Genomic DNA, 18,902 nt, shown 5'->3' with positions numbered 1-18,902 from the left:
CTCCCCGCATAAGATAGTCCCGGTGTCCCGGAGACGAAGGAAGTCCTGGAGTGGTGGCACGTCAGAACGAACATCCTCAAGGGAATGCCCTTCGCAACCGACCCTCCGGAGATGCTCCTGTTCATGAACGCGTCCAAGAAGGGCTGGGGTGCCCATCTTCTCGACAAAAAGGCAAAAGGAAAATGGGAAATCGAGGAGATGAACCTGCACATAAACGTGCTGGAGATGATGGCCGTACAAAGGGTGTGCTTAGAGTTCGTCCATCTACCCCGGGGAAACACTGTGGCTCCGATGTGCGGCAACGCCACGGTGGTGGCCTACGTGAAAAAGCAAGGAGGACTGAAGTCGAAGGAACGGTGCAGTCTCACGATGGAGTTCCTAGAATGGGCCGAAGTGGAACAAATCAATTTTTTCAGCCAGGTTCAATCCGGGGAAGAGGAACGTCCTGGACGACGGCCTCAGCAGGATGGGTCAAGTGGTAGGCCCCGAGTGGTCCCTACACCCAGAAGTGGCCAAAACCCTCTTCCTGAAGTGGGGTTCGCCGGTGATAGACCTCTTCGCCACGAGACTAAACGCACAGCTCCCCGTGTTTTGTTCTCCTGTGCCAGATCCAGTAGCAGCGTTCGAGGACGCCTTCCAACACCCTTGGGACAACCTCGACGTTTACACCTTCCCACCCTTCGGGATGCTCAGACAGGTCCTCACAGGGTGAGATGAACGGCCAACCTGTGGATTACTTTGGTAGCTCATGGTGGCTGGAGAGTGAGTGGTTCGCGGATCTAATGGAACTGGCACGCTTTCCACCTTGGCCACTTCCAGACAGACCAGACCTTCTCCGGCAGCCTCACTTACAAAGGTTCCACGAAAACCCTCGGTCTCTCCGCCTTCATGCGTGGAGGTTATCGAGCGTCTCCTGAGAAAGGAAGGATATTCGTCATTGACGGAATCGAGGATGTCGGGGTATCTGAGGCGTTCATCAATCGCGGTGTACCAGGCGAAGGGGGGTACCATTTCTAAGGAGTGCTCCTCGAAGAACATCATGCCGTTAGGGGCCTCCATTCACGAGATAGCAGACTTCCTGGTCTATCTCCGGGACGAAGTGGGCACGTCCATTCCAGCCATTATAGGAGTCCGGGAAGTGCTGGGCCAAGTCTTCCTCCTGAAGGGCATTGACCTAGTTGCCTCCAGACATATCTCGATGCTCATCAAGAGCTTCGAGCAGTCGTGTTCCCCCAAGCCGCTAAGGTGCTCCAGGGGGATATGGCTAGGGTACTGAAGATGCTTTTGGAACCTCCCTTCGAGCCTCTCAAAGACATTCCAGACAATGAGCTCACCCTCAAGGCAGTCTTTTTGTTAGATCTGGCATCAGCAAAAGAGTAGGTGAGATTCATGGCCTGTCGTACGAGATCTCACACTCGAAGGACTGGCAAGAAGCTACCTTCAGATTCTTACCCTCCTTCGTAGCCAAGACTCAGAATCCAGCTGTTTGGGACCCCAAAGTTGAAGGGTCCTCAGGGCCAGCTATCCCTCGTTTGGACAACCCGAGGGCCTTGCTGTTGTGCCCTGTTAGGGCAGTATGGAAGTATTTAGAGAGGACAGCTAGGCTTCGACCCGAGATCAAGAGTCAGTTTGTTTTCCTCAGGACTTTGAAGAAGCCAGTCTCCAAGAACACTATCTCCCTCTGGCTACGGCAGGTGATCGTCAGGGTCTACGGTAGTGCAGGGGTCCCCCTTCCAGGAAAGCCCAGACCCCACGACATTAGGGGTCTAAGTACTTCATTGGCGTTTGAGAAAACGTGGCACTGGGCCAAATCCTGAGGGCAGCTACTTGGTCTAGCCAGTCGACCTTTATGGCTCACTACTTGAAGGACTACTCGAGAAAGTCCCTGGACGGGTTCTCACTCGGTCCTGTCATTTCCGTGCTCCAAACAGTTTAAAGGTGTAGCCCCAGTGGTAACTGCGGGTAGTAAGTCCAAGAGACACAAGTTCCTTCCTGAGCCCCCTTGTTCTTCCTTCCCCTATTCCCTTACCGGAAATGACTCAAGTAGCCCCCTGAAACTGCCATTGGATACACTATCATTGGAAGGACATGTCTCCTAGGATTCTTGCAGAAGTGAGTTACTTAGACACTAAGATGGTTTTTTGCGTAGTTTTCCCTATTTTCTCATGTTTTCCTTGTGGTCAGCAGAACCTAGTCTCCTGCCTAGGTTCCTCTTCTATACTCATCACGGTCTCTAGGTCCTGAAGGACACTCCCACCTCCTAAGGTATAAGTCTCCTAAGAAAGTAGTTCGAGGTAAGTACTCTGTGTTGGAACAAATCACCAATTTTAAGTAATTTGTATTTTTCCTAACAGTACTTACCTTGAACTCCTTTTGGGTAATGGCCCGCCCATCGTACCCCGAGTGCCTTGCTGGACTTCATAGATACCTAAGGTATCAAGAACTTACTTGAGGTCGAGACCTGAGCAAGCATGCTCTCTGACCTGGGGTTAACCTCAGGGCGCGTATCACTCCGCCTGAGGTTACCCCTCATAGAAAACGGGACTAGGGTAAACTACACAAAACTCTGGTCTGTTGGGAGGAGATCCCAGATACTCCTAAGAAAGTAGTTCGAGGTAAGTACTGTTAGGAAAAATACAAATTACTTAATATTTGTGATTTTTTCTCAGAACATTCAGGTATTGTTTTATAGTTCCAATTACCTTGGAAATTGTACTAATTTTTTATTTTATTGATTGATTTTGAGTTTTGTGGCATCCTAACATAGAGGGTCATTTATGCTGATTTTCTGTTAGAATATGATTTAAGCTTTTGTATTAAGAAGAAATTATATGTTCTAGTGAAATTATCTCATTTCAGGATGGACAGGGAGTGACAGTTCCAAATGACCCTTTGTGTGGGTGTGAGTGCACAGATTGCTTCAGTAGCCGGAATTCATGTTGTGCTTCGCAGAGTAACTCGTGGTTTGCATACAACAAGCATGGTAGATTAAGAGTAAGTACATAGTGTTTTGATATTCATTTGTTTTTTTTTTTTACAATTGCGTGGTGAATACAAGATTGGTTATCTTTAATACCTACCATGGCACTTCCCCTAATTTTGGGAGGTAGCCGACTTCCAATAGGAGATTTTTGTCCTTGTTCTTCCTTATCTGAAGAGGGTCTTGGCTGAGTTTGCTTGATAATGCTAGGATGGCACAGCCCACCCTCCCGTATCTTGCACCGTATAAAGCTTTTTATATACTGACTTCTCTACTACTGCTACCTCAATGATCACCCCAACATAGCAGCAAGGTACACCAGAACTGAGACAATTGTTCACTGTTCATTTCTCCTCTTGCATATTCTTTTGCGTCTCACAGCTTTCCTCCTGGCACCTAGGGCTTTCTTCACTCCATCCATCCTCTTAGACCTTGAACTTCTCTCATCAACTCTTCCATTCATCATTTTCTTAGATTACCATTTTCCATCCTCTTTACATAGCCAAACCACCTCAACACTTTCATATACACTGTAGCTGCTAATTCATTCCTCACACCTGTTCTGACTCATACTACCTCATCCCTATGCCTATCCAATTGAGATATACCAGCCTTACTCCAACAGAACCCAAGTCTCTCTCTCTCTCTCTCTCTCTCTCTCTCTCTCTCTCTCTCTCTCTCTCTCTCTCTCTCTCTCTTTTTTCATCTTCTGTCTGAGGCCAAACCTTTGCTCCTCGATCAAGATAAAAAGATGCCGCCCTTTATCTGTCCTATTATCATACTCCCTGGAAGCTTATGGATAAATGTGGTCATAATAAGATCGGATGTTGCTAGACTATCTAAATCTGCTTGTGCTTCAGAGAACGGAATGTTCAAGTCTCATACTTCTGTTCAGTGCTACCTTGACAGCTAGTTTTTTCTAAGCGCACAGAGTTTTCTGGTGCTCCAAGACTGATCTTTGGCGCAAAATCCTCACACACTTCAGGACCAGATTATGACTAGGGACCTTCCCATTCTTACTTGGTTTTCAGTCAAAGCAGTTCACTTATTTTGTTTGCTTTACATGTGCTTACGATCATTGAAACTCCACGTGGATTTAGTGCTTCCCCTTGGGAAACAAGTCTCAACACCCTGCTCTTTCTGGAATCAAGCTGAGACTGACACTTATCACTCTGCTGCATGGTCTCGTAGGAAGAGCATAGCTGTAACAAATCTTCCCCTTCCCAGGAATGGGTTTCAGTTCAAAATACAGGAATTTAACACTCCTGCTTCCTATGTTAGGTTTCATGTTGTAGTGATGACCATGGTGTGGCTAAGTATAGCACACATCAGTATTGATATAAAATATATCTTATTTTTTGTTTGTATAAAAGTAAAGTAAATAGCTGTTTTAAACATTTAACTTGCCCTCTGGTTATATAACAATGGTTTTAGTCCCTGACGTCCGGCAGAAATTAAAAAACTCGCTGCAATCGTAGATAGAGTTGCCAGGTGTACACTAGCCCCACCACGGGAACTAGGCCGAACTATTCCATCCAGCACCAGATTTTCTCCTGCCACCATTTTGGCAACATCGTTAGGAATTCACTCGCTAACTACCTTGAATTTGACAGTGATCTTGGTGATGTACAATGTTTTTTGGTTATTGGCTTTCGCATTATTGGACTCACTTTCGGATTCTCTTGAATACCTGTTGGATTTGGATTATTTTTTTACCCTTGTTTTTTATCTGTTTAAATTTCAATATGACCGACCCCTCTCCTTCATAGAGGAAGTGTGTGAAAGGGTGTAAGACTCTGCTTCCAAAATCCTCTTTTGATCCCCATTCTTTTTGTGCTAAATGTAGGGGTAAAATTTGTGTATATGAAGAACGATGTCGAGAATGTATTTCATTGTCCGAGAGTGAGTGGTTAGCTTTTGAACGCTACTTTCGCAAATTAGAGAGGGATAGAGTTAGGCGTAGTTCTTCTCGATCTAGAGATTTATCTGCTTCTAATATCATTGAACCTAATTCTTCCCCTGTAGTGGTAGTCCAAACCTTAATACTGTGTCATCTGAACCTACGATGAAAGATATGATGACAGCGATTCAAGCTCTTGGCGTAAGGGTAGAATCGCTCGCGGCGGACAGAAACCAACTCATGTCCTACGTTAACCAACTTAAAAGTGTTAGTGTGCGTCTGCGCGAACCTGTCGTTCACCTAGCCTTAGACCTCTCAAGCTCTCGAACCCATGGGATAAGTAATGTCGATCGGCGAAAGGGAACGAGAGGCGTTATCGCTCGCGCAGACGTCATCTCGAGCGTTCCTGTTGTCGCTTCACAGGTCGCTCACCTCACCATAGGAAAGGTGAGGTTAGTTTTTTGTCTTCATCTTCGGATGACACTTCGCTTTGCAAGGTCTGGCGTCATGCTTCCAGACCTCTGAAGAGAAAAGCGGATGTAGTGGCGCAGAGGCGCAATCCGTTACCGCAAGCGACTGGCTGCAGCCATTGGGATTCGCCAGAGCGTTTTCATTCGTCTGTTGAAGGTTCTCCTCCGAAACATCCTGACAGGATGTCGCAGGTTGACAAAGGTTTACTTCAGACTGAGTCAGAGCTCGTCCCTGAATCTGGTGTTACGGTACATGCACCGCTGCTTCCACCAGACTGGGTTCCATCTGATAATGTGGAAAGTTATTCAAGCATTGAGGAAGGCGAGTTCGCTATAGAAGTTTCTACACCTGTGTTGCCTAAGGTTGATCCTAATTGGGCTATGCTGCTAGACATGAAGCAGCAGCTCTCATCTTTTATGCAGTCTTATCAGCCTGCTGTTAGTAAAGCGGTGGTTCGTCATGATTCCGATCATGACGCGTTGTTGCATAGGCGGCCTACCAACATACACAATGTTGAACAGCGTGATAAGACTGCTATTTCTCATACAGTTTCTGCTTCTGTTGATAACAAACGTCAAGCGGTCAAGCGTGACGCAGAGCGTCATCATTCCAGGCGCGGCGACAAGCGCCAGGCAGTTGAGCGTGGCGTCGCGCGCCAAACTAAACGTGACGTCGAACATCAAATATACCATGACGGCCAACGTCAGTCTGATACGGTTTGACTTGCGCACGAACGTGACGTCGAGCGTAATATTAGCGATCGTCAGGTGGACAAACATACCGAACGACTTGATCGCGCGCACCGCGCTGCTGACGCTTATGCTCGCATGTGACACCTTTCGGAACAAGACGTTACAGCGACTGGAATTTGTATGGAAGAAGAACTGGATGATCATTCCTCTCTGGATGAGCCTTTGGAGGTTGTCTCGGAAGAGGAAGAGAATAAAACGCCTCAACACTCTGTAGATCTCAAAAAGATTATGTTGGTTTTTACGGAATTATTTCCGTATCACTTTGCTCCTGTAGCTCAACGTTCAACTCCATCGGAGTTTACCTTGGGAATAACAGCAAGAGCATCGAATTTTGCTAAGATGGTTCTCTCTCGCTCTTCAAAGAGAGCATTAAAGTTAATGTGTGTGGATGCAATCTAAAAGAGTTCTAGGCAAAACAGGCTTCGCTTTTCCCCCGGCCAGATTAGCTTCCAAGTCCAGCATATGGTATGAGACAGGAGAGGTCCTAGGCTTGGGAGTTCCTGCTTCTGCCCAAGGCGACTTCTCGAGTTTAGTGGACTCTTCTCGTCGCTTGGCTATGAGAAGGACAAAGATCCTATGGTCTATGTCTGAGTTTGACCATCTCCTCAAAGGCATCTATAGGGCATTTGAAGTGTTCAACTTCCTTGATTGGTCTCAGGGCGCCTTAGGGAAGAAAGTTTCTGCAATGAAGGATTCTGAAACTGCTAACTTTATACATGTAATGTCTTGCATGGATAAAGCTTTTAAGAGATGGCTCGAATGAGTTAGCAGCCCTGTTTACAGCCGGGGTCGTTAAGAGGGCAACTATGTGCTCTTTTCTCTCCATGGGAGTCTCTCCTTTCCAAAGGTCAATTGCTTTATGCACCTCTTTCTCCTTCTCTATTCCCTCAGGAGCTAGTAAAGGAGGTTGCTGCTGCCCTAACACAAAAAGCTACTCACGACTTAGTCTCCAAAACAGCTAGGAAGGTTCTTTCAACTTTATTCTCCGCCCATAGACCGAAGGAGGATTCTTCTTTCCCTCAAGCATCACAGCTTTTTCGTGGAAGGTCGGTCGGTAGGGGTAGCTTCAGACCGGACGGTAGAAGGTCTAGAAGGAGATGTTCTAGGTCGGGCCGAAGCAGAGTCTGACTGCCTTCTCCTTCAGACAGCAGTGAGGGCCAGGCTAAACAAGTTTTGGCAAGCCTAGGAAAGAAAAGGAGCGGACCCTTGGTCCGTTCTAGTTTTAAAGGAGGGTTACAAGATCCTGTTTATCTCGAAACCTCCGTTAGTTATAGACCCTGTGGATCTCTCTCCCAAATACAAGGAGGAATTGAAGAAGCAGGCCATGCAGCTTCAAATGTCTCTCTTGCTAGAGAAGAAGGCAATAGAGAGGGTACGGGACTTAAAATCACCAGGTTTTTACAACAGATTGTTCCTGGTTCCCAAGAACTCGGGAGAATGGAGACCAGTCCTGAATGTAAATGCCCTCAACAGCTATGTCCAGAAGACAAAGTTTTCTATGGAATCTCAGAGGACTGTGCTTGCAGCAGTAAGGAAGGGCGACTGGATGGTCTCATTAGACCTCCAGGACGCTTATTTTCATGTCCCGATCCACCCAAGTTGCAAACGTTACCCGAGGTTCGTGTACAGGAAGGTGGTCTTCCAGTTTCGGGCCTTGTGTTTCGGCCTCAGCACCGCCCCTCTAGTCTTCACAAAGATAATGTTGAATGTGGCGAGCATGCTTCATTCAAGAGGCATCAAAGCCTCCTTGTACTTGGACGATTGGCTATTAAGAGCTCCCTCCCTCAGTCGCTGTCTAGAGGATCTGCGTCTGACAATGAGTCTGTCATAAGAACTAGGACTTCTGGTGAATGTCATAAGAACTAGGACTTCTGGTGAATTCAGAGAAGTCCCAATTGATTCCATCCCAGAAGATTTTATACTTAGGGATGGAGATTCAGAGTCTGGCTTTCAGGTTTTCCCGTCACCTGCAAGGATACAGCTAGCTCTCCTAAAACTTTGTGCCTGTCTAAAGGAGTTTTGTTCAGTAAGAGAGTGGATGAGCTTCCTGGGAACCCTCTCTTCACTGAAGCAGTTTGTGTCTCTGGGGAAACTAAACCTACGACCCCTTCAGTTCCATCTCAATTACCATTGGAATAAAGAGGACAGCCTCGACCAGGAAAGCATTCCTCTTACGGAACCAATAAAAGAGTGCCTTCAGTGGTGGAACAACATAAACATACTTCAGGAAGGTCTCTCGTTGGAGCAAAAGAACCCAGATCTTGTGTTGTTTTCCGACGTCTCGGACTCGGGGTGGGGAGCAACACTGGGAAAGTCAGAGATCTCAGGTCTGTGGACATTGGAACAAGGAAGCCTCAATCAAAAGGAGCTGTTGGCAATCTTGTTGGCTCTCAAAGGTTTCGAGAAGTTAGTACTAAACAAAGTAGTACAAGTCAATGCCGACACCACCACAGCATTGGCATACATAGCAAAACAAGGCGGGATGCACTCGAGGCCACTTTATGAAATAACAAGAACCCTTCTTTTATGGACACAGCAAAGGAAGATATCCCTGTTGACAAGATTCATACAGGGAGAGAAGAACGTGATGGCAGACGGCCTCAGCATGAGGAATCGGGTTCTTCCCACAGAGTGGACATTGCATCTGGAGGTATGCATGAAACTTTGGCGGATTTGGGGTCGCCCTCTCGTAGATTTATTCGCAACCTCAAAAACGAAAAGGCTAGAGACTTTTTGCTCTCCAGTTCCGGACTTCGAAGCAGCACACATAGACGCGTTCCTGATGGATTGGTCTCACCTGGATGTGTACACATTCCCTCCATTCAAAGTGCTGTACAAGGTATTACAGAAGTTCGTGTCTCACGAGGGGACCAGGTTGACTAGTAGCTCCCTTCTGGCTGTCAAGAGGTTGGTTCACAGGTATTGGAATGGATGGTGGACATTCCAAGAAGCCTGCCATTGAGAATAGATCTTCTCAAACAACCTCACTTGGCAAGAAACCATCTAAACCTCCAAGCTCTACGTCTGACTGCCTTCAGACTATCGAAAAACTCGCAAGATCTAGATTATTTCCGAAGGAGGCAGTCAAGGCTATTGCTAGAGCAAGGAGGACTTCTACCATCAAGGTTTATCAGTCCAAGTGGGAGGATTTTAGAGGATGGTGTAGAGCTAACTCCGTTTCTTCATCCAGTACCTCTGTAACTCAAATTGCCGATTTCTTTTTAGAGCTTAGAAGAAAGCACAATTTTTCCTCCTCGACCATCAAGGGGTACAGGAGTATGCTGGCGGCTGTCTTCGGGTACAGGGATTTAGATCTCTCTAATAACAAGGACCTTCAGGATCTTTTGAAACCTCTAAGAAGCATCAACAGGAATCCCCAGCCTGGAATTTAGATGTGGTTTTAAAATTCCTCATGAGTGACAGATTCGAACCTTTGCACTCGGCTTCCTTTAAAGATCTGACTTTAAAGACTATTTATAGTAAGTCTAGCAACAGCTAAGAGAGTCGGAGAAGTTCACGCTTTTAGCAAGAACATTGCCTTCAGAAACGGGAAAGCCATATGCTCCTTGCAACTTGAATTTCTGGCCAAAAACGAATGTCCTTCTCACCCATGGCCAAAGTCTTTCGAGATTGCTAATCTCTCTGATATGGTGGGTGAAGAATAGGGGAAGGTTCTGTGTCCGGTTAGAGCACTAAAGTTCTATTTGGATAGAACTAAAGAGTTAAGAGGCAATTCTGATGCCCTTTGGTGTGCAGTCAAAAAGCCTACATTAAAACCTATGTCTAAAAATGCCTTATCATATTTCATAAGACTTTAGAGAAGCTCACACACTGTGGTGAGGCAGACCTTCAGGTGCTTAAAGTTAAGACTCATGAAGTTAGAGCTGTAGCAACTTCTGTAGCTTTTAAACAAAATCGTTCTCTGCAAAGCATCATGGATACAACCTTTTGGAGGAGTAAATCTGTATTTACATCACATTATTTAAAACGTGTCCAGACTCTTTATGAGGACTGCTATACTTTGGGACCATTCATAGCAGTGAATGCAGTAGTAGGTGAAGGATCTACCACTACACTCCCCTAATCCCTAGTACCCTTTTCTCTTGGAACTTGTATATAATTTTATGGTTGTATGTGGAGATTGTTTGACAGTCTTCCGCAATCTTTGATTTAGTCAGGTGGTCATTTTGTTCCTTGAGAGCGCCTGGAACAAGGGTATTAGTTGAAGTCCTGTTAGCATGTAGGTTTTTCACCGTTTGACAGCTCCTAGAGATCTTCAGCCCCCTAGGTGGACTGCTGGATCTCAATAGGATAGCAGACATGAGGCAGAGAGCCATTGAAGTCAGCTTCCTTAATAGGTACGAACCCTTAAGCTTGTTTTATTTTAACTTAAGTGATATTCCAACAATGTTGCTGTCTCTGGCCCTCCACCAAGGGTGTCAATCAGCCATTGTTATATAACCAGCTGGTAAGTTTAATGTTTAAAAATGATATTTTCATAATAAAATAAATTTTTGAACATACTTACCCACTGGTTATATAACTTATAATCCCACCCTCCTCCCCTCTAGAGACCTATGGGCATGGAAAATCTGGTGCTGGATGGAATAGTTCGGCCTAGTTCCCGTGGTGGGGCTAGTGTATACCTGGCAACTCTATCTGCGATTGCCGCAAGTTTAGAATTTCTGCCGGACGTCAGGGACTAAAGCCATTGTTATATAACCAGCGGGTAAGTATGTTCAAAAATTCATTTTATTATGAAAATACCATTTTGGGTCCCTTTGCCCAGAACCAAAGCCAGGAATGGTGCCCAGTATTCCTACAATATTTTGATTCCTAGGGCCATTTATTTAGCTATGCATTGGCGGGCACTAAAAATTATGTAGTGATTAGCCGGCTGCAACAGAGTATAGCAGTCAGACTTACTATCGGGTTAGGACCTTGACCTTGCTAACCCACAGCTAAATATATGTTTGTTGGAACAATGATTAAAGGACGATGGGTACCTGAGGATTCACGACTGCAACTAAAGAAGCTACTAACAGACTGGAAGATTGAATTAGGTGCTTGGAGTGTATGTAAACTAATTGGAAGATTGATGGAGATTGTAAATGTGATGGAGAGGAGGAAGATTCATGTGTCTGCGGGAGACATGATGGAAAGGAAATGGAGCTAGAGAGATGGGAAATGGGTTTGAGCCTTATTAAGGCAGGTCACAAGAGGAAAGAAGTGGAAGGAAAAAGTGGTATAAGTAAAGAGAATAAATGATAGTTTTTTTTAAAGATTCCAATGATAATTGGCGGTCAGATAGTAAATATAATTTCAGCATATGCCCCTCAAAGAGTTGCCAAGACTAAGAAAAAGAATTATTCAGACAAGTTTGAGGTAGCTATTAGAAGAGTGGAAGAGGAGAAGCTAATCATGGGAGCTGGGATAGATGGCAGAGTGGAGAGAATAAGAGATGGATATGAGGAGGTACATGGAGCCCATGGGTTTGTAATTAAAAATGAAGATGAGGAGTCTGTTTTTAATTACCATGTATGAACACCTGGTTTTAGAAGTTTAACAAGGATCTGATTGCTAATGAAAGTGGATGAGTGGAAAGCCAAATAAAATACATCCTGGCTAGAGAAGCTGATAAAAACAATGTGATGAACTGTAAAGTGATTTTTGGGGAAGCATATGTTAGACAACTTAAGACTAATTGGGATGGATTTTAAGATGAGAGGTAGAAACCCCAAGAAGAGAAAGAGATCTAGAATGAAGGTTTGGGACCTTAAAGGAGAAAAGGGTGAACAATTTAGGAAGATTGTAAGAAACAACTAAAACGGTTAAACATAGAGATTGGCCAGGATAACAGAGTGGAAAATATCTAGGTGGGTGTGAAAGAAATAGGTGTAGGGGAAACAGGAATTTGCAGGGAGAACCAGTGCATGTTGTGTGTTGGAGAGGAAAGTGGTGATATGACAGAGAGGTGCAAGAGTCAGTTAAAAGAAAATCAAAGGCATTGAAGGACTGGAAAGTAAGACATGCACAGAGAACAGAAGAATGGTACAGAGAAGAGGAAAAAGATTCTTTGAGGAAAGTAGGTATAGCAATTGGTGCCATTTATTGGATTTTTTTTTTTATTAGAAGTTGGGAAGGCAGTAACTTGATTTTAAGATTATAAGTATAAGGTAATTATTGAAATCATACATTTCTTTATTAAAATATGATTTTTGTACTCCAGAAAGTTATTGGGATGATCTGTGATTTTCAGATGTAGTTAGAGTTTAGATTTGTAACTTGACTTGGATTGCTGTAATGATTGTACTTCTTAATTAACGGTAGTGCAACTTTCAGGTTTCCTTAGGTACACCTGTGTATGAATGCAATAAAAGATGCCCATGTCCACCCACTTGCCCAAACAGGGTTGTACAAAAAGGAAGAATTTTCAGTCTAAGTATATTTCGTACGGATAACGGGAGAGGCTGGGGTGTCAAAACACTCGAGCCCATCAAAAAAGATTCATTTGTGGTGGAGTATGTTGGGGAAGTAATTACTTCTGAAGAGGCAGAACACAGGGGACAGGTGTATGGTAAGTCAGTTAATGATGGCTTAAAGTTTTATCTTTTATTAGACATTTTTGTTAGAGATTATAATTTTGTCTTGATTGCATGGTTAGCTAATTACTTTACAGTTGATCACACACTAACTAGTATTTTTTTTATTGATTGATCTTGCATATACTGTACTGTACTTTATTACAATGCCTTTGTATTTACGATTCCTATGAATAAGGAATAAGCATTGTAAGAAATTGTTCTAATTTTCTTTGAATTATTTCAGACAAAACAGGCTGTACATATCTTTTTGATTTAGATTTTGACAAAGGAGACCAAAATCTTTATACCGTGGATGCTACTAAGTACGGGAATGTTTCCCATTTCATCAATCACTCAGTAAGTTTGCACTTTAAATTAAGTCAGTTTATGGATTGAATACTTTCATAATTTTGCATTATTGGCGAAGTGATTTAACCAGATCGTTAACAGAGTCATACTCCCTTAGCACTGGCCAGTAGAGAATTGCAGCATATTTTATTAGTTAATTTTTTCTCAATAATACATTTGTAAATATTTATTTCTAAATAGGAAATATCTAAATCTTGGATCTAATAAGTAAATATAAATTTATGGAGTTGGATGCTTGGAAGTTTTGTCTTTGTTTATTTTCCTGCTCATTATTTATTATATATTTTGCTGTGTATTATTTTTGTTTTCTCTAGACAGTTATCTTTATAGGTTTAGGTGTTTTATGCCCATTTTATTCATTATGCCTATTGTTAATAAGACCACAGAGTCCCAGGTTTCTCCAAAAGGGCCTTGGTCACATGAGCTTATCAAGGTCTAGTTAAATCCTAGCTTGTCTACCAGTGGAACCATCTGTAAATGGATACCAGTGTCAGAAGAGTCCCAAAGGCAAGATTGAAGGTACTGCACTCGTTAATTTGTGGTACTTTTTCATCGCTTAATATGTATATTGCTACAGAAAACTTCTCAACACTTATTATTAGTTCTGAAGTACTATAAGCCAAGCTGCAACCCTAGCAACAAAACAGAATGTTACTGGCCCAAGGGCTCATATAGGAAAAATTGCCAAGTTTTGAAAAATCTATTGAGCTGATATGGTGCACTCACTCATTCTTTGAGCTAACAAAAAACTAATTATTATTATTATTATTATTATTACTACTACTACTACTACTACTAGGTAAGCTACAACCCTAGTTGGAAAAGCAGGATGCTACAAGCCCAAAGTCTCCAACAAGGAAAATACTGTAGTCCAGTGAGGAAAGGAAATAAACAATAAGAAGTAATGAATTATTATTACTAGCTAAGATACAACCCTAGTTGGAAAAGCATGATGCTATAACCCTAAGGGCTCCAACAAGGAAAAATATCCTAGTGAGGAAAGGAAAGAAGGAAATATAAGAAGAGTAATAACAATCAAAATAAAATATTTTAAGAACAGCATTAACATTAAATTAGATCTATCATATATAAAATATATAAACAGGAGGAAAAGAATCCAGACAAAATAGCGTGCCCAAGTGTACCCTCAAGTTAGAGAACTAACCCAAGACCGTGAAAGACCATAGTACAGTATAGAGGCTATGGCACTACCAAGGACTAGAGAACAATGGTTTAATTTTGGAGTGTCCTTTTCTTAGAAGAGTTGCTTATCATTGCTAAAGAGTCTCTTCTACCTTTACCAAGAGGAAAGCAGCCACTGAGCAATTACTTTGCAGTGATTAACCCCTTGGACAAAGAAAAGTTGTATGGTAATCTCAAGTGTTGTCGGGTGTATGAGGACAGGAGAATGTGAAAAAAATAGGCCAGACTATTCGGTATATGTGTAGGCAAAGAAAAAATGAGCCGTAACCACAGAGAGGCATCCAGTGTAGAACTATCTGGCTAGTAAAAGGATCCAATAATACTCTAGTGGTAGTATCTCAGTAGGTGGCTGGTGCCCTGGCCAACCTACAACCTTTAAAAAATATAAAGTATCTTAAGATCAGTAACAAAGTTAAAATAAATCTGTCATGTATAAACTATGAAGAGAGACTTATGTCAATTTATTTAACATAAAAAAATTCATTGCAAGTTTGAATATCTGAAGTTCTACTGAGTCAATTACCTGATTTGTAAGATCATCCACAAACTGGATACAGCTGGAATAAAACTTCTAGAATGCTATGTAATTAGTGTTATGATAGAGATGGCAACTGTTAGAATTATCTACATACTTGATACTATGCACAGGATGGTATAGGCTGGGAAGATCTGAATGCAAAGGATGGTCAAAATTCTGAAAAGTCATGCAACATGCATAAAGAACTAACTGAACAACTGTGCCAGAGTTTAATATCTAGATCAGGAGTAAGAAATTTAATAGACCACAAGTTTTTATCTAACAAATTAAGATGAGTCAGATGAAGACCAGACCGAAGATCAATACTTGAAGCAAGGTATAATGAAAAAGTTAAAACATATCTTTAGGAGAGATTGATCACCAAGAATCGTAAGACTTTCTCAATAAGTCAAATTTAATGTGCAATCGAAGAAGAAACAGACAATGTTTTTTTAAAGTAAATTTAGAATCGAATTACACCAGAAATTTTAAAGGAGGCTGGTCCATGTAGTTAAAGAAACATTCTAAATACTGTACTTAGATTTGGATGTTGAGGAGCCACTATCCTTGACCTACTACAATCATACTTGAGTTTTGTTAGGGTTCAACTTCACGCCCTATAATTTACACCATGCACTAATTTTAGCTAAATCTTTATTTAGGGATTCATCAACCCCATATTTACATCCAGGATAAGGAATTGATGCAAAGAGCATCATCTACATTTGCAACAAGCTTGTTTTCTAGGCTAACTTGCATATTGTGTATACTGTATATAGTATGAAAAGTAGGGGCCCAGAATATTACCTTGAACACCAGATATTACATATCTGTACTCGCTATGGTACCCATCTACAACTACTCTGCAATCTGTTGCTCAAAAATTCAATAATGATGCTAGGAAAAGACCCACATACTCACAATATTTTGAGTTTGAAAACCAGAGCTTCTTGATTAACACGGTCAAGGCCAGTCATATGAACTTCCTGATCATAATCAAGGGATTTCTGTACAGCACTGGAAATTGTACAAAGAGCATCTGGAAATTGTACAAGAGCATCATATGTTCCAAGGCCTTTGTAAAAGTCAAATTGCAAATAAGGGAACTGGCGATTACCTTCAGCATACCTATTTAAATATTTTGACATATGTTCAAAAACTTTAGATGATATAAGAGATACAGAAATTGGGGATTAATTAACAGGGCTAGAGCTACCTCAAAAATGAAGTCTTCTTGCTTACTTGGAAAAAAAAAAGACTACTTGTGAGCTAAGAAATCAGCCGTGTTAGTTAAAAACAAAAGAAAAATACCATTCAGCTCTAGACCTCCATGTGCATCAAGGTCCATCAAGCGTGTTTTTATTTCACAGACCCAAAGAGCTGAAGAATTTATTTTAGCCTCGGGAAAGCAAGATAAAGTTTCTCATTATTCTGCCTACTGTCACATGGCCAAATGGGTTGCCTCTTCCTAGGGACAGTGAGAGACAGTTATCTGGTTTTAGTAAAGGAGGAATTGTTAAGTCTAAACTAATGAGTGCAGATGTAAGGGTAGCCTAATATTTATGTTCCTGAGTTGTACCAAAAAGGGTTTGTTTCTTTTATTGTCAAATTGTATTCCATTGCAGTTGAAGTATAAACTCTTATCAACAGCTCTCAGCTGAGCATAGTTATTCAAAGTCAAATCTGATCTGTTACCATTCCAAAGATGGTAGGCTTCTTGTTTTTCCAAGTAAGCTCATCTACAATCATCATTGAAGCATTGTTTAACTTTCACTTGGTATTTTAAGGTTATTGGTAAAGTTATTAGCAGGGTTATGTTAATTTTGCAAAAAAATTGAGCATTACAATATTTTTGATAAGGATTTTTTTTAATTTTTTGTGCATCTAAGAGGACGACACTGTAAGTTGGCACTCTCCTGTTAAATTAATGTTCTTGTAGAAAGTTCCTGACTGTAATTAATAATTATTGTAAATTTAGTTGTGTCTACTAATTTTGTAGATCAAAATTTGAACAAGACATAATACTCCAAGATGTTATGTAAAAGTAGCCCTGATCTTGCTAGTCTAATTTTATTCTATTGTCTTTTTTCAGTGTGATCCTAACTTGGTTGTTTTCAACGTATGGGTGAACTGTTTAGATCCTGATCTACCAAGACTGGCCTTATTTGCCTGTAAAGATATCAAGAAAGGAGAAGAAATTACATTTGACTACAATTCCGGAATTGGTTCAGATCAAATGACTGCTGAATCGCCAGGTGAAATACAGAGTTACTGTGTGCTTTTTCATTGCTGGGATACTTGTAGATTTAGTCTTTTATCATATGTACTTTTTTTAGTGTAGTCCTTATGCCAAGTTTAAAGTAGTGTTACATATAAGTGATCTGAATTTAAGATGCCTATGAAATATCTTCGACTGAAGCTTTTTCCGCTATGCAGGGTCGCTATTTCTTGAAAGCAGTTTCCAATTTCTTCTGTCTCCAATGTCCTCCACTGTGAGATCTTTCTCCTTTCTGCTATTACACACTCCATCCACCTTCTCTTTGGTTTGCCCTTCCTCCTCCTACCTGGAACATCCATCTCTTTGAAGGACACTCCAAAATCAAACTATTGTTCTATAGTTGTTCTATAGTTGTAGGTAGTGCCATAGCCTCTGTACCATGGTCTTCCACTGTCTTGGGGTAGAGTTCTCTTCCTTAAAGGTATACTCAAGCACATTGTTGTATCTTCTTTATCTTCCCCTTTCATTTTTTCTTATAGTTCATATATGATAGACCCATTTTAATGTTATTGTTATTCTTAAACTTTCATTGTAGTATATTTCCTTATTTTCTTTTCTTCAGTGAGCTACTTTCCCTGTTGGAGCTCTTGGGCTTATAACATCCTGCCTTCCCAACTTATTAATAATTACCTCCTCCCAACATACTCCTGGTCTCTCCTCATTATGCGCCCAAGTCAGTGGAGTAATTTCTTGGATTTTTGGCACCTCTGTAATGTTTGTTGTTCCCCTTACCAAGTCATTCCTAACCTTATCCATTCTCTTGATCCAGCCATCCATCTTATTCTCATATCTGCAACATCCATTTTTTTCTCAAAGATCTTTTACATGGGCTAGGTCTGCACCATATGTCATGGTAGGTCTTACCACAGTTTTATGTACCTTTCCCTTTTAAGTTAATCCTTTGATCACACAACACTCCCGACATTCTTTTCCAGTTACACCATCCAGCTTGATTTATACTGTTCACTTCCATTTGGAGCTCTGCTCTTTCCTCCACATATGACCGTAGTTACTTGAAGTTTTCTGCCCTCTTTACTATTTCCCCTAGCAAATACATGTCATTCAGTTGTTTCTGCGGGTTTCAACGCATATACTCTGTTTTTGGTCTACTTACCTTTAGCCCTCTGCTCTCCAATTCCTCTCTCCAGCTTCCCCTCCAATTCTTCTCTAGTTTCATCACACAGAACTATATTATTATTATTAAATGCTAAGCTACAACCCTAGTTGGAAAAGCAGGATGCTATAAGCCAAGGGGCCCCACCAGGGAAAATAGCCCAGTGAGGAAAGGAAATAGGGAAAAATAGAATATTTAAAGAATACTGTAGTAACATCAAAATAAATATTTCCTACATAAACTAACCCCACCAGGGAAAATAGCCCAGTGAGGAAAGGAAATAGGGAAAAATAGAATATTTAAAGAATACTGTAGTAACATCACCAAAATAAATATTTCCTACATAAACTAAAAAAAAATTAACAAAACAAGAAGAGAAACTAGATAGAACAGTGTGCCCGAGAGTACCCTCAAGCAAGAGAACTCTAACCTAAGACAGTGAAAGACCATGGTACAGAGGCTATGGCACTACCCAAGACTAGAGAACAATGGTGACTGTTCCCTCACTCTTTCAGTAATTACATCCATTACTAATTAAACAAGTAGGGGCTTAATTTTGACCCCTGGTGTAACCCAGCCCCTACTTCAAACATCTCGGTCAAACCAACAATCGTTCTTATGTGTACCTGCTCCTTCATACATGTCTCTGATCAGTCTTTAACATATTTCTCTGGTTTTCCCCTCTCAGACATCTCCATATCTCCTGCCATGGAACTTCATAAGCCTTCTCAAAG

The 18,902-nt window shown here is 41.7% G+C and overlaps 1 protein-coding gene across 1 annotated transcript in view; it reads left to right on the top strand.

Annotated features, from left to right (window-relative positions):
* LOC137630513 (histone-lysine N-methyltransferase SUV39H2-like) overlaps positions 1-18,902 on the top strand; it is a 103,504-nt gene that overhangs the window by 75,228 nt on the left and 9,374 nt on the right. Inside the window, exons 8-11 of the mRNA XM_068362021.1 lie at positions 2,860-2,994; positions 12,446-12,680; positions 12,932-13,044; positions 16,869-17,031. Of these exons, the coding sequence (XP_068218122.1) occupies positions 2,860-2,994; positions 12,446-12,680; positions 12,932-13,044; positions 16,869-17,031 (646 nt within the window). The remainder of the gene's footprint in view (positions 1-2,859; positions 2,995-12,445; positions 12,681-12,931; positions 13,045-16,868; positions 17,032-18,902) is intronic.

This window comes from Palaemon carinicauda, chromosome 38 (assembly GCF_036898095.1).
Source record: "Palaemon carinicauda isolate YSFRI2023 chromosome 38, ASM3689809v2, whole genome shotgun sequence".
Lineage (NCBI taxonomy): Eukaryota > Metazoa > Arthropoda > Malacostraca > Decapoda > Palaemonidae > Palaemon > Palaemon carinicauda.
Note: the sequence above shows the minus strand (reverse complement) of the source record. Positions and strands in the feature narration are given on the sequence as shown.